The sequence below is a fragment of the Balaenoptera physalus genome (genome assembly GCF_965194825.1).
Source record: "Balaenoptera physalus genome assembly, chromosome: 16".
In the NCBI taxonomy this organism is placed as follows: Eukaryota; Metazoa; Chordata; class Mammalia; order Artiodactyla; family Balaenopteridae; genus Balaenoptera; species Balaenoptera physalus.
The window spans coordinates 85,670,272-85,683,722 of record NC_138898.1 but is presented as its reverse complement, the minus strand read 5'-3'; the positions used below and the strand labels follow the sequence as shown (position 1 = coordinate 85,683,722).

At 56.8% G+C, this 13,451-nt stretch overlaps 1 protein-coding gene across 1 annotated transcript in view; it reads left to right on the top strand.

Annotated features, from left to right (window-relative positions):
* Positions 1-13,451, top strand: part of ZAN (zonadhesin) — a 31,590-nt gene that overhangs the window by 5,954 nt on the left and 12,185 nt on the right. Inside the window, exons 8-27 of the mRNA XM_082429411.1 lie at positions 21-99; positions 191-337; positions 872-1,143; positions 1,452-1,536; positions 2,013-2,516; positions 3,197-3,381; positions 5,643-5,784; positions 5,953-6,069; positions 6,570-6,694; positions 6,902-7,047; positions 7,711-7,854; positions 8,228-8,335; positions 8,454-8,623; positions 9,479-9,681; positions 10,932-11,073; positions 11,366-11,613; positions 11,822-12,002; positions 12,270-12,381; positions 12,691-12,785; positions 13,083-13,259. Coding sequence (XP_082285537.1) covers positions 21-99; positions 191-337; positions 872-1,143; positions 1,452-1,536; positions 2,013-2,516; positions 3,197-3,381; positions 5,643-5,784; positions 5,953-6,069; positions 6,570-6,694; positions 6,902-7,047; positions 7,711-7,854; positions 8,228-8,335; positions 8,454-8,623; positions 9,479-9,681; positions 10,932-11,073; positions 11,366-11,613; positions 11,822-12,002; positions 12,270-12,381; positions 12,691-12,785; positions 13,083-13,259 — 3,382 coding nt within the window. The remainder of the gene's footprint in view (positions 1-20; positions 100-190; positions 338-871; positions 1,144-1,451; positions 1,537-2,012; positions 2,517-3,196; positions 3,382-5,642; positions 5,785-5,952; positions 6,070-6,569; positions 6,695-6,901; positions 7,048-7,710; positions 7,855-8,227; positions 8,336-8,453; positions 8,624-9,478; positions 9,682-10,931; positions 11,074-11,365; positions 11,614-11,821; positions 12,003-12,269; positions 12,382-12,690; positions 12,786-13,082; positions 13,260-13,451) is intronic.

Here is a 13,451-nt window from a genome sequence, read left to right as displayed (position 1 = left end):
CCTTCTCCCTCTCTCTTCAGTTCACCGTGGTGGGCGTGTTTGGAAAGATCCCAGAGCCAGTGGTGGCGGTGGATGCAATCAGCATTGCTCCCTGCGGGGGTGAGAGCAGCTCTGAGAATGGGGGTTGGGGATGGGGGATGAATAGAGAGCATGGCCCAGATTTCTCACATCTCCCATTTTGATCCCCCAGAGAGCTTTCCTCAGTGTGACTTTGAAGATGAGGCCCATCCCTTCTGTGACTGGGTCCAGACATTACAGGATGGCGGACACTGGACCCAGGGAAGTAAAAATACGCTCATCCAGGGTACAGGCCCCTTGGGAGTCTCCCTTAATGGAGGTGAGGAGATGGAGGACCCCTCAAGCCAAGGAGTTACTGAATCTGCTCCCAGCTACGGGGTGGACTGGTGTGACTGACGCAAGATGTAGGTGGTCAGGATCAGCCAGCGGGTGTTTACTGGGAAGCCGCCACGGGGCCAGAGCTGTGGAGGCGACAGAGGTAGAGTGAGTTGAGGATTCTCGTGGTTCTGGGGTCACTTGAAACCCCCAGAAGATCCAGGTATAGTGCTTCATTGAGCCCAAGGCCTCAAAATCCACTGGGTCATTTTCAGTCAAGACATTTACTGGTGCAGCCAACAAAGGAATCTGGGTTGCTGGCTTGGTTTTCCCTTTCTTTCTGATCCTGCCTTCTTCAGTCAGAAGTCTAAAATGAGCAGAGAAGAAAACAAAACAAACAAACAAAAAACCCACTGCAATGTGGGGAGTTTGGGTGTTTGCATTAAATCCCCATTTGGAAAGCAAGATGTCGCTCAAGAAAGCACCAGACTTGTCCTCTGGAGGTTTCTCATCTTGCCTGTTCCCTTCTTTTGCCCAGAGGGTCACTTTGCCTACATCGAGGCTGACAAGTTCTCCCAGGCAGGCCAGTCTTTCAGACTGGCAAGCCGGACCTTCTGTGCCCCGGGTGCGATCTGTGTGGAGTTTACCTACTACATGTATGGCCTCGGAAACGGCACGGAGCTCAGGCTTCTGTTGAGGAGCCCTGCGGACAGTTCCCCAACTTCTCTCTGGGAACGAGTTGGGTCTCAAAGCGCTGACTGGCTGAACGACTCCATCACCGTCCCTTCGGGACGTCAACAGCCCATGCAGGTGAGAGACAGAGAGAGTCGCTCTTTAAGTGTCACTGTGAGGCCAGGTGAGGGGGACATAACGCCTGGGATCAGGGAGCACAACCAGGGCTGAGAGGATGGGACACCGGATAAGCAGCAGAGCAGAGGGCGCTCTGTGTTCCCTGTGAGGCTCTCTGGCTCCTGGAAGGGGCCCGGGCCCCCGTTGCACTGTTGAGGCCAGAACAAGGCGACATCTTAGCAGAGGACAGACCCTCTGCCCGGAGAGTTGCTGAGTTGATGGGGATTCACTTTCATTTCTTTCTTGCTTTTTCTCCCTCGTACCTTCAGCTGATGTTTGAGGCCGAGAGGGGCACCAGCACCGCCTTCGTTGTTGCTCTGGGTTTCATCTTGATCAGTCATGGGACCTGTCAAGGTAAGACAAAACCCCAGGTCCCGGAAAGGGGGCCGTGCTCCAGGGTGACCATCTCTCGGGCTTCTCTGCTTGAGCTGCTTAAAATGCAAGTCCTCTTTTGTGCTGAGTCCTCAAGCAGCTTTGTTTTCTATATTATGCCCACCCGTACCTTCCCAGCCCCATCAGAATGCTTGCTTGAGTGAATGTGACTTTGATGCCGTGGATTTCTGTGGTCGGACCCCTTACCTAGTGAATGGTGGTGATCCTGAAGGGAAGGCCGATATCCTATTTGTTATGTGTTTCCTGTACCTGGCGCAAGATCAGACATATGTTAGGAACGGTGTTTGTCAGTGTTACCTGAGTGGAGGCTGGGGCGGGGAGGAGAAGGAGAGGTGTGAATGAGTTACTGCTTTGAGCGCACCCATTCCAATTAGCTGTGAGTCAAGGGGGTGGTGGTACGATTCTGACTAAACTCCAGGGATTTATTTTCTTTGCAGGATCTGCGTCAGTAGCGCCTCCTTCCAAACCTCCTGTTACCCGCACTGGCCCTCCTGAAACCCCTGTCCGCACAGAGAAACCTGTGGCCCCTGAGGAAACACCCACCGTCCCCACTGAAATATCCACCGTCCCCACAGAGAAACCTGTGGCCCGCACAGAAAAACCGACTGTCCCTAGTGAAATATCCACGGTCCCCACAGAAAAACCCACGGTCCCCACCGAAAGGACCACCATCCCCACAGAAAAACCCACGGTCCCCACCGAAAAGACCACCATCCCCACGGAAAAACCCACGGTCCCCACTGAAAGGACCACCATCCCCACTGAAAGGACCACCATCCCCACGGAAAAATCCACGGTCCCCACTGAAAGGCCCACAGTTCCCACGATACCCCAGCCCAGCCCAACTCTTGCACCCACCTGGCCAGCAGCTTTCGTGATGCCAAGTACCTCCATGACCGCTGTGACCCAGGCCACCACTGCAACCCCGAGACCTACTCCAGGTGTGTGGTGGAGCATCGGACAAAGAGCTAGAGCTGAAAGTCAGAGACAGTGATGAGGAGAGAGGGCGGGGGAAACGGATGCTTCCAGTAGAAAACTGCAGTCTCAGAGGAGAGAGGAACCAGACACGATGACTTTAGAAAGAATGATGAGGACGACCCTGAGTGAGAGGGCCGGGGGGGTGGGGCATGGGGGAGTGGGAGTTGTTGGGAACCAAGCACTAGACTTACTATTGCTTTTTTTTTTTAATTGAGATATAATTCACTGCCGTAAAAATTCATCCTTTCAAAGTGTACGATTTGGTGGTTTTAGTATATTCACAAGACTGTGCAGCCATCCTCACTTTTCCATTTCAGGACATTTGCATCACCCCATAAAGAAAGCCCATACCCATTAGCGGTCACTCCCATTCCCCCCACCCCCCAGCCCCTGGCAACCACGCATCTGCTTTCTGCCTGTTCGGTACATTTCATACCGTGGAATCATATAATCGGTGGTCGTTTGTGACTGGCTTCTTTTTTCTCAGCATATGTTGTTGTCAAGGTTCATCCAGATTGTAGTTTGTGTCAGGACTTCCTTCCTTTGAATGGCTGAGTAACGTGGGCCTCCTTCTTCAAGAAGAACGGGAGTGGGGGGTAGAGGGGAGACAGGAGGAGCTTGACAGAGGCTGTTTTCCCCTCAGTGAGCTGCCCGCCGAACGCCCACTATGAGCACTGCGCCTGCCCAGCATCCTGCCAGAGCCCCACGCCCAACTGTGGGCTCCTTTGCAAGCCCGGGTGTGTCTGCGATCCTGGCTTTCTGTTCAGCGACTCCCGCTGCATCAATGCCTCTTCCTGCAATTGCTTCTACAACGACAATTACTATAAGGTGAGACCCCAGGATGCCCAGGTCCTCTGAGGGAGACTGCGAGCCGAACACCTGGGGTCCGGCACCACCTGCTCCCCAGGTGACATAAATTTGGATCCATGGGACATTCCCAAGGGGTCAGCTCTCGGGCAGCTGTGACACGGTGGTGGAGTCATTCATTCGGTGTGTGGCTTTTTTGCCTTAATTTTATTATTATTTTTTCTTGGCCACGCCACACGGCATGTGGGATCTTAGTTCCCCGACCAGGGATTGAACCTGTGCCCCTTGCAGTGGAAGTGCAAGAGTCTTGACCACTGGACCGCCAGGGAAGTCCCTCGGCTCTGTTCACACAGTAAATACTTGTTAAGCACCTGCTTTGGCCCAGCCTGACAGTAGGCTGTGTGGAAGATCCTGTCATCCCGTGGCCCTGTCCTCGGTGCTCCTGGCAGCTTTGATATTTCTGTATTTCTCCGTCCTGCACTGGCAGCCATGATGCATTAGACCGTAGACCAGCCAGGTGGTGCAGGGCCCTTATCTCCATCCTGAGGAAAGTCAGGGGTCCCTGAGTATACAGAGAGCCCTGGACACTGAGTGTGTTCAGGCATTTTCAGGGCAGAATGAGGCATTCCAGAACCTTCTTCCAAAGGAACTTGCAAATTTTGATAGGCTAGGTCAAAGGAGAGGAGATACTGTTCTGTCTCTCCTAATTGATGCCCACCCTCATCCCCCCGGGAGATTCTGGAGGAGCACAGGCTCTGGGCCAGCACTGTCCAAAAGGGATGGCGTGCAAACCTCACACAGCATTTACTTGTCCTAATAGCCACATTAGAAAAAAAACTACAAGGAGGGAATTCCCTGGCGGCCCAGTGGTTAGGACTCCACACTCTCACTGCTGAGGGTCCAGGTTCAATCCCTGCTCGGGGAACTAAGATCCCGCAATCCGCGAGTGAGGCCAGAAAACAAAGAAAAGAAAAAAGAAAAAGTACAAGGAAACAGGTTAAGTTAACTCCAGTCATCTACCCGTTTTAGCACGTAATCAATGGTTATCAATGAGATCATTTACGTACCTTTTTTTTTTTCCTACTAAGTCTTCAAAATCCAGTGTGTGTTTTACACTTACAGCCTATGTCAGTTTGCACCGGCCACATCTCAAGAGCTCAGTGGCATGTGGCTGGTGGCCATTGTATTGGACAGAGCCGCCCGAGAGTCAGGCCATTCTGAGCTCAAATCCCCGCTCCGCCACTCGTTTGCAGTGACCCTGGGCGAGGTTCTTTCTTGACTTCTTCACATCTGTTCCCATATCTATGAAATGGACACAACAAGATTTTCTACCTCATTAGGTTGTTGTGAAGGTGAAATTAGATCCTGACACAGAGCAATTACTTAATAAATGCTAATTATTATTGTTAGCAATTTATGGTAAATATATGTGACCTGTTAATTAAAAGTTCAGCTATTCATTGGCATCCAGTTCCTCTTCTCAGCTCCGGCGTTCTCCCCATGGGGCGTCCGAGTTTCTTGCTTGCCTCTTCGGGGGCCCCTTCCTCCTCCAGCCCTCTTGACCCGTCTCCCGGGCGTCCCTGCATCAGTGTTGGGAGTAGCTTCAGCTGCAGCCCGGGTAGAACTATCTGTCACAACCGTCAGCACCAAGCATCTCTTCCCTCTGCCTCGGGAGACACATATGAACTTATTGTATGTTCACTTATGCATTCAGTAAACGTTTATTGGGTACCTTCAACCCTCTCGGCATTGGGGTCACCACGAATAGGGCATGTCCTTGCTCTCCTAATGCTGTCAGATTCCGGGGGGGCACATAGGATGTTGGTTCGTTCTTTCATTCCGTAAGTACTTATTAAATGAGAACTCTTTGCCAGGCACTGTGCTACGTGTTGGGGCTGAGATAGTGAGTAAAGATAGACATGGTCCCTCGCAGGGGCGCTTATCAAATAATCACGAAGATGAATATAAAAGTGCAACTGTGGTGAGTCCTGGGAAGGAAAGGTACCCAGAGGTAGTCAAGGAGGTCTGGAGAGTCTTCCTGAGAAGGTAGCAACCCTTGAGCTGAACTCCACTAGTTGCACAGGAATGGGTTAGAGAGAGGAGAGGGACACGTTCCAGCACAGCATGTGCAAAGGGCCTGGAGTGAGCAGGAATATCTGGTAGGCGATGAGGAGAGGCGTCTGAGCAAGGTGAGGTCTGCAGGAGGAAAGGGGGCTACAGCATGGGGTGACAGAGGCTGCCCAGGAGCTACGGCCTTGTGACTCCGGCCCCCTTGCCCCCAGCCAGGGACAGCGTGGTTCAGCCCCAGCTGCACAGAACGTTGCCGCTGCCAGCCTGGCAGTCGGACGGAATGCCAGCCCTATCAGTGCGGGACACGTACAGTGTGCCAGCTGAAGAATGGCCAGTACGGATGCCACCCCTATGGTGAGACCCTCCCCTCAGGCTGTTCCCGCCTGTCCACGTGGGTGTGACACCAGGGTCCCCATCCCTCCCTCGACCAGGGGAGCCCGGGCAGGCCATTGGGTGGGTGAGGCGGCCCTGGGGCCTGGCCTGGTGAACCAGCTTCACATGTCCCCGGCGTCCCCTCGGCAGGCACTGCCACCTGCTTCATCTATGGAGACCCTCATTACTTCACCTTCGACGGGAGGCACTTTAACTTCATGGGCAAGTGCACCTACATCCTGGCCCAACCCTGTGGCAACTCGACAGGTAGGATTCTGGAGATGCCCCCCCACGGCCTGGGCGTGGGGTCTGAGATCAGAAGAGCTGGGCATGGGGTGCACTGGCCGGCAGGAAAGGGCCAGAGCCGCTGGCAGGGGCAAGATGGGAGCAAGGCCGGCGGTAGAGCAAGAGATGACACGTCCATCCCCAAGCAGGACTTTGTGAGGACCAGACTATGGGGAAAATGCGGGTTAGGACTCCTCTCTCTATCCGTCGCTTCCTTGGCCGGCTTGGACTAGGGCGCGCCTGGCAGAGGAGGTCCCCGTCCCCTGGGGGGACAGATTCGCGGCATGCAGCCCCACGCTGTTCTGGACAACGCCCCACTCCTGCCAGGGCCCTTCCTCCCCTCTTGAACTGTAGAGCCGCCACCTCTGTGGCCCTTTATCCTGACAGGACGCAGGGCCGGTTGGGGGTGGCACCCTCAGTGGGCCCTCAGAAATGCTTCTGGAATGAGCCCCTGGGCGCTCTCCACCCCTCTCCCCGCCCAGAGCCATTCTTCAGGCTGACGGTGAAGAACAAGGAGCGAGTACAGGAGGGCGTGTCCTGCCTGAGCAAGGTCTACGTGACTCTGCCCGAAACCACCATCACCCTGCTCAAGGGCAGACACACGCTGGTGAGTCCGTTCTCCACTCAGCCCTGCAGGGCTGCCGGCCTTGGCTGTGGCCTTGTCCCGCCCAGCTCCTCAGGCCTCCCAACTCTCCAGAGCATTCCACGTGGAGCAGAAGAGGTCATTAGCGTTGCGGTGGGGATGTGGGAGTCAGCTGGGGGTCCTCCTTGACCCCCCGATCTCTCTGTCTCCTCCCTCGGCTCCGCCTTCCAGGTTGGGGGTCAGCGAGTCACCCTCCCAGCCATACCTTCTAAAGGCATCTTCCTGACTCCAAGTGGGCGATTTGTGCAGCTGCAGACGGCATTCGGTCTTCGGGTGAGATGGGATGGTGACCAGCAGCTGTCTGTGAGCGTGCCCAGGTGAGGGGGCGACCCAGCGAGGCAGCTACCACTCCTCCCACTCTGCCCCTCCCTCTCCCGGGACCCTCCCATCCCCGGCCCCTGCCATCCCAGGCGCTAATTCCCAGTCGTGGGTAGGAGACACCTAGCTCAACGGGCAGGCCTCCCTTTGGTTGAGGAGGGGGAGGAAATGGTTTCAGGGCAGTGTGATAGTAGCAGGATATATACATAAGGCTTTGGGAATGTTCTAGAAGGAGTTGCTAATGAGTCGTGGGAGCCTTCAGAAGAGTGGTCCCTTGCCTGCAGTCTTCAAGGATGAGTAGCTCCCCAGATGGCCAAACAAGGGAAAGAAAGACTATAGAAATAGTGAACAGTCATTGCAAGGGAAATAGTAGAATGTCTTAGGGCCAGCAAGAAGTTTGTTATGGCTGGAAGATGAGGTGTGAGCAGAAGCGGATGAGGGGAGGCGTAAAGATGGCTCGGAGTGAGAGCTTGCGGTCCTTGCGCGCCTGGTGCCTGGCGTGGAACCCTTGTTCCGAGTCTGCACCACTTCATCGTCCACTCGCCTCGTGCCAGTGGCCTCCGCGACTCATCCCCTCTCTGCTGTGGTCCCTCAGATGCCGGAGGCCCCTTCTCTCCACTAACGCCTCCTCCTCCTCCTCCCCTCCCCCCGGCCCCCCGCAGCACCTACTCCAGCAAACTCTGTGGTTTCTGTGGCAACTATGATGGCGACAGTAGCAACGACAACCGGAAGCCGGATGGCAGACCAGCGCGAGATGAGACGGAGCTGGGTAGCAGCTGGCAGGCCTCGGAGGATGGGGACCAGGAGTGAGGACCTCCCCGCCTCCGTCTCCGCCCTCCTGCTCCTTTGCCCCTTCGAGGAACCAAGAACCCCGACTGGCATCACCCCTTTTCTCCTCTCTCCTCTGCTGCACACCCCCACGTCTGTCATTCTTCTCCCTGCTCCCGTTCCCATTAGAGTTCGTTGCCACCACGTTCACCCCCAGCCCCACCATCAGTCAATCATCCCCAGGCGATTCTGAGCAGCCCCGCCTCTTGCTCGTCCGGCTCCAAGTTTTCCCACCTCTTGGTGTTCAGATGTCCTCCACTAGGGGGTGCCGAGAGCCGGCAGACTGCTGGGGCGGGGTGGGCATGGAGGTGAGCCTCGGTCCTTAGGGCGTTTGGGGTGGGTCTCTTCCAGGTGCCAGGAGAAGCAGGCATCTCCCCCACCTTGCGACACTGCCTTGCAGAACACTGTGTCGGGGCCAGAGTTCTGCGGACGGCTCACGGTCGCTCACGGAGCTTTTGAGTATGTGCGGGGGTGAGGGGGCGGGCAGGAAGGGCCATGGGGGCGGACCAGGTCCTCCGTGGCAGGAGGCGGGGAAGTTCTGCTCCCTCATTCCTTCTGACCTGGCCTCTCTCCTCAGGGCCTGCCTGCCTTACCTCAGGGCCTCTTCCTTCTTCGACAACTGCATGTTTGACATGTGTAATTTCCAGGGGCTGCAGCAGATGCTGTGTGCCCACATGTCGGCCTTGACTGAAACCTGCCAGGATGCCGGCTACGTGGTGAAGCCCTGGAGAGGACCCCAGTTCTGCCGTGAGTTGTACCAAGATGCAGGGCCCCTTCCTTCAGACGCAGACTCAGCGGAGGGCCAGCAGCATCTGAGAGTGGTGGCACAGGCTGGGGGGGGGCGCCCTGGTGGAACCCCTTTGCCTCCACACTAGGACAGGGAGATCTGCGGAGTCAGAAGCATGCACTGAGAAAATCACACGGTCACCTGCAAACTCAGAAAGCCTTCCCAGGGTTTGCTCCCAGCTGTGGATTTTCCAGGCAACATTTTCAGCCTGGATCCAGCTTGGTTTTGTTACCTCTGATTTGGGCCCTGACTACGCTTTGACCTCTTTTTGCTCTATTAAAGTCTTAATTAAAGCTCTTTGGGGAAAAAAAGAAAGAAAGAAAGAAAGAAAGCTTTCCCAGCTACCTGAAGGTACAGGTATGCAGAGCAATGCATATGTGTGTAAATGCACACCCAGGTCGAGGGATGCACACGTAAAATACACAAAATGTGCATACAATACAGACTGGTGGGTGGGATGGCGCATCATGACGGCCCCACAGCTCCTGGTCATGGCCCAGCCCTCTGGGGAGCCTGCTTTGGGGCCTTGATGGGGCCACCTGGGTTCCCTCTGCTCCCCTCCACCCTCCACAGCAGTGCTGCTGAGGCCCCTGGGTCAGTCTGCTCCCGTGGTCCTGCCTCTCGGCAGTTCCCTGCAGGCCCCCTTCCGGGCCCAGGAGGTGGAAGCTGAGTTCCTCGGTGATTTCTCCCACTCACTGTCTTCTTCTCAAGATGGGGCGGAAGCCTCTAGCCGCCGGCCTTCTGAACTCTGGGCTGGGAACTACCTCTTTCCTCTTCTCCCCATCCCGCCTCACCTGTGCTCCCCCCTCTGCCAGCGCTGGCCTGTCCCCCCAACAGCCGGTACACCCTGTGTGCCAAGCTGTGCCCCGACACCTGCCATTCTGAGTTCTCGGGCCTGGCCTGCCAGAACCGCTGCGTGGAGGGCTGCGAGTGCGACCCGGGCTTTGTCCTCAGCGGTTTCCAGTGCGTCCCCAGGTCTGAATGTGGCTGCCTTGACCCCACGGCCGGCTACTTCAAGGTGAGCCGCTGGGGCTGGGCCTCTCTCAGCCCTGCAGCCAGAAGGCACTTGTCCCAGTTCTGAAGTCTACAGCCAGCTTGTGGGCAGGAGAGAAAAGGCAGGGTGGGGCGGGGGATGGGGGGGTGGGGGATGGGGGGGTGGGGAGGTGGAGGATGGGGGGGTGGGGGTGGGGGTTGGGGGGGTGGGGGGTGGGCGGGCTGGGATTAAGGAACTTCGGGCTTAGGTCTAATTTCCCTTTTTCTTGCTTCAGTTCTAGTACTTTTCACTCCTGCAGACCGGGATGGAGTCATAGCACAGTTATTTCCCATGCTGCCCAGCAGAGCCTGGGACCCCTAGTTCTCTCCCCTCCTATCTTCCCTGCCCGTCACATCCCTGAGTCACTTTCCCAGTTTCTCATCCTCTGAAGGCCCAGGCATGTCTGCATCTCACCTGCACTCTTTCTCTCCTACTGAGGGTCCCTTTCTCTGCTGAAGGATTTCAGCCGCTACCTGGGCCCCATCTTCACCATCTTCTCAGAGGCAGCACTTGGAGCTAGACCCTCATCCGTGAAACTTCCCTCTCTTCCTTTGCCTGTCCCTTACCCAAGGCCTGGGGATGACACTGACGTCCATCCCAGCCCCCTCCCACCTGATGTCCACTGGGTTCTCCCTGCTCGGTGCCGCGTTCCGGGCTGGCCCACGGAACTCTCCTCATCTGCGCTTTGCTCTCTCAGTTTCACCTTATTTTCAGCCCCTCCCCGCTGCTCTGCCTCCCAGGCAGTATGCCTATTAGCCACTTTTACCTCCTTTGAGGCCCTGTTGAAATGCTGCTTCCTCCTTGAAGCCCTCCTGAGAAGCATCTCTAAACTCTTGTGGCGAGTGCCGATTGTCTGTGTCAATGGCACGAAACTCTCCCTGGGTGCCCTGATTATCGTCTTTGGGTGCAGAGTGTGTTGGACCACGTGATCTATCTGTTTACATGTTGACTGCCCTCTCTGGGCTGTGAGTTCTGTTAGGGCAGGGACCTCGTCCACCCAGCTCATTACTGAATCCCTGACGCCTGGCACAAGGCAGATGACAACTATCTGTTGAACTAGTGAACAAACAAATAATGGAGTGACTGAACAAGTGAGCGAATGCCAGCGTTTTGCAACTAAGCCTGGAGCTTTGGGATGACACGAATGCCTTCCTGGTGAGCAGGTCGGTGATCTGAATAGCAGTGCTAACAGATCAGGGGATAACTTCTTTTCCTTCCTCCGGTCCGTCCGCCAGGTAGGGGAGCGGTGGTTCAAGCCAGGCTGCAGACAGCTCTGCATCTGTGAGGGCAGCAACAGAACTCGCTGTGTGCAGTGGAGGTGCCAGGCCCAGGAGGTGTGTGGTCGGCAGGATGGCATCTACGGCTGCCACGCTCAAGGTGAGCAGTCGAAAGCAGGTGAGCATGGGGGCTGCCCATGTGGCCTCGAGCAAAGGCGTGGTCCTGTCCTAAAGCAGAGAGCTGGAGCGTAACCAGGGGTCTGGAAGGCAATTGCCCAGAGCCAAAGCAGCGTGTTCAAGGACCCAGAGAGTGAGGCTGGGGCAGTCCCTGACCTTGACCTCTCCAAGTCACACCGACCACCCCATGAGCCATGGGTACCATTCCAATGTGGACTCGCCAAGATGGCAGCTCAGGGTCAGTGCCTCTCTGAACGCCATCTCCTCCTGCCCAGGGTCCGCCACCTGCACTGTCTCGGGGGACCCCCATTACCTGACATTTGACGGAGCCCTGCACCACTTCATGGGCACCTGCACCTACACCCTGACCCGGCCTTGTTGGTTGAGGTCCCCAGAGAATGACTTCATCGTGAGCGCCACCAACGAGTTCCGCGGCGGAAACTTGGAGGCCTCCTATGTCAAAGCCGTCCAAGTGCAGGTCTTCAACCTCAGAATCTCCATGATCAAAGGCCGCAAGGTCGTGGTGCGTGCCTGTGCCGGCCTCCCCGGCCCCACCCCCAGCCCACGCTGCATCTCTTCCCCGCGTCTCCTTGCCTGCAGGCCCACCTGTCTGGCAGACGCAGCCCCAGTTTCTGAGACACACCCGCCACCCCCCCTCCTGCTCCCTGTTCTTGGCTTCGTTGTCCTTGTCCCAGCCGCCTTTCCCTACAGTGTCTTCCCTGCCTCTGTAGCTGGACGGTCGCCGGGTGGCCCTGCCCGTGTGGCCTGCACAAGGCCGGGTGAACGTGAGGTCCAGTGGCTCCTTTATCCTCCTCTACACGGACTTTGGGCTTCAAGTTCGCTACGACGGGAACCACCTGGTGGAAGTGACCGTGCCCTCCTCCTACGCTGGCCGGCTCTGCGGGATGTGCGGTGAGTTCCTAGGGCACCTGCAGGTGAAGCCGGGGGAATGCGCTGGAGCCTATCCCGGTCCTGCTCATCCACACATCTGATTAGCCGTCCTTGGTGCTTGTCGACCTCTTATTTGATTGAAGGCGTCGTGCGCTAGGGTAGGCATGAAGGGAAGCCGAAGATGAAGGAAGAGAAAGGGCCCATCTTGGTTGGTTGCGTGAAGAGGGAGGGATGCTTTTTGGTCCTGGGGCTGAATTCAAGGCCTCTGCTGACTGCTCCGTCCCCCAGGGAACTTCAACAACAACAGCCTAGACGACAATCTGCAGCCTGATAAAAGGCCTGCAGTCAGCTCCGTGCACCTGGGGGCCTCCTGGAAGCTAAATGAGTTATCTGAACCTGGGTGAGCCGGAACGGGGGGAGGGGGGGAGCTGGACCAGGGGAGGAGGCTTGGCGGGCAGCCTGGAGGTGTTCCCTGTGCGTCCCCAGTCTTTCCTGGAGTTGATGACTGATCTGTCTCTTGGGAAGTCCACCCTGAGATCTAACCTTTTGCTCTCCTGCTGCATCTGCTGACCTTACTACTTGAGGCCATCACTCTGTTCTCCTCTCCCGTCCTTCTTCCCCTCCCTGTTTCCCTCTCCACTTTTGCTTTGGCTTTTGGAAAGCTTCCTCCAATCCTAAACTCCTGTCCTTTCCCCTCCTCCTCTGTCAGCTGCTTTGCTGCGGGTGGCAAGCCCCCCAGGTGCCTGGGGAAGAAAGTGACGGACGCCTGGAATAAAAACTGTGATATTTTAATGAACCCTCAGGGTAAGCCACGCAGGGGGCCCCTTTTTGCTCCCCCGGGGGCAGGAGACAGAGGAGGGGCACTGAGCAGGGAGGGAGGAAGGGTGAGACGGGAAGTAGTGGCCCTCAAGAGGCAGGCAGAGGGAATGCAGAGGCAGTGGTCACCTGGGAACGCTGCCGGACCTGTGGGGTTTTTTGCATCTCAGGCAGTAGGTTCTCAATAATTGTGGGTTTTGATGGAAACGGATGTTGAATTTGCCCCAGAGCAGCCGCGTGGTTCTGCTCCCTCCCCAAGCTTACTCTCACCTACGTTTCATCCAGGACCCTTCTCCCAGTGCCACGGGGTGGTGGCCCCGCACACCAGCTTCACCAGTTGCGTGTACGGCCAGTGTGGGACCAAGGGCGACGTCTTGACCCTGTGCCGCTCCCTGCAGGCCTACGCGTCCCTGTGCGCCCGCGCAGGCCAGGCCCTCGCCTGGCGGAACACCACCTCCTGCCGTGAGTGACCTGACAGCCAGGAGGAGTCCCCGAGCCCTGCCCTCTCTTCCTCTCCCTAAGTTCTCCTTCACTCTTCCCTTCGCAGCCCGGCCCCCAGGCCCCACGTGGGACCCTCCTCTGTTCCCCTCTCCCCAGTCTCTCCGAGCCCAGCCCCCATCCTCTACTTGTCTCCCTCTTCTGGGAGCCTCCATC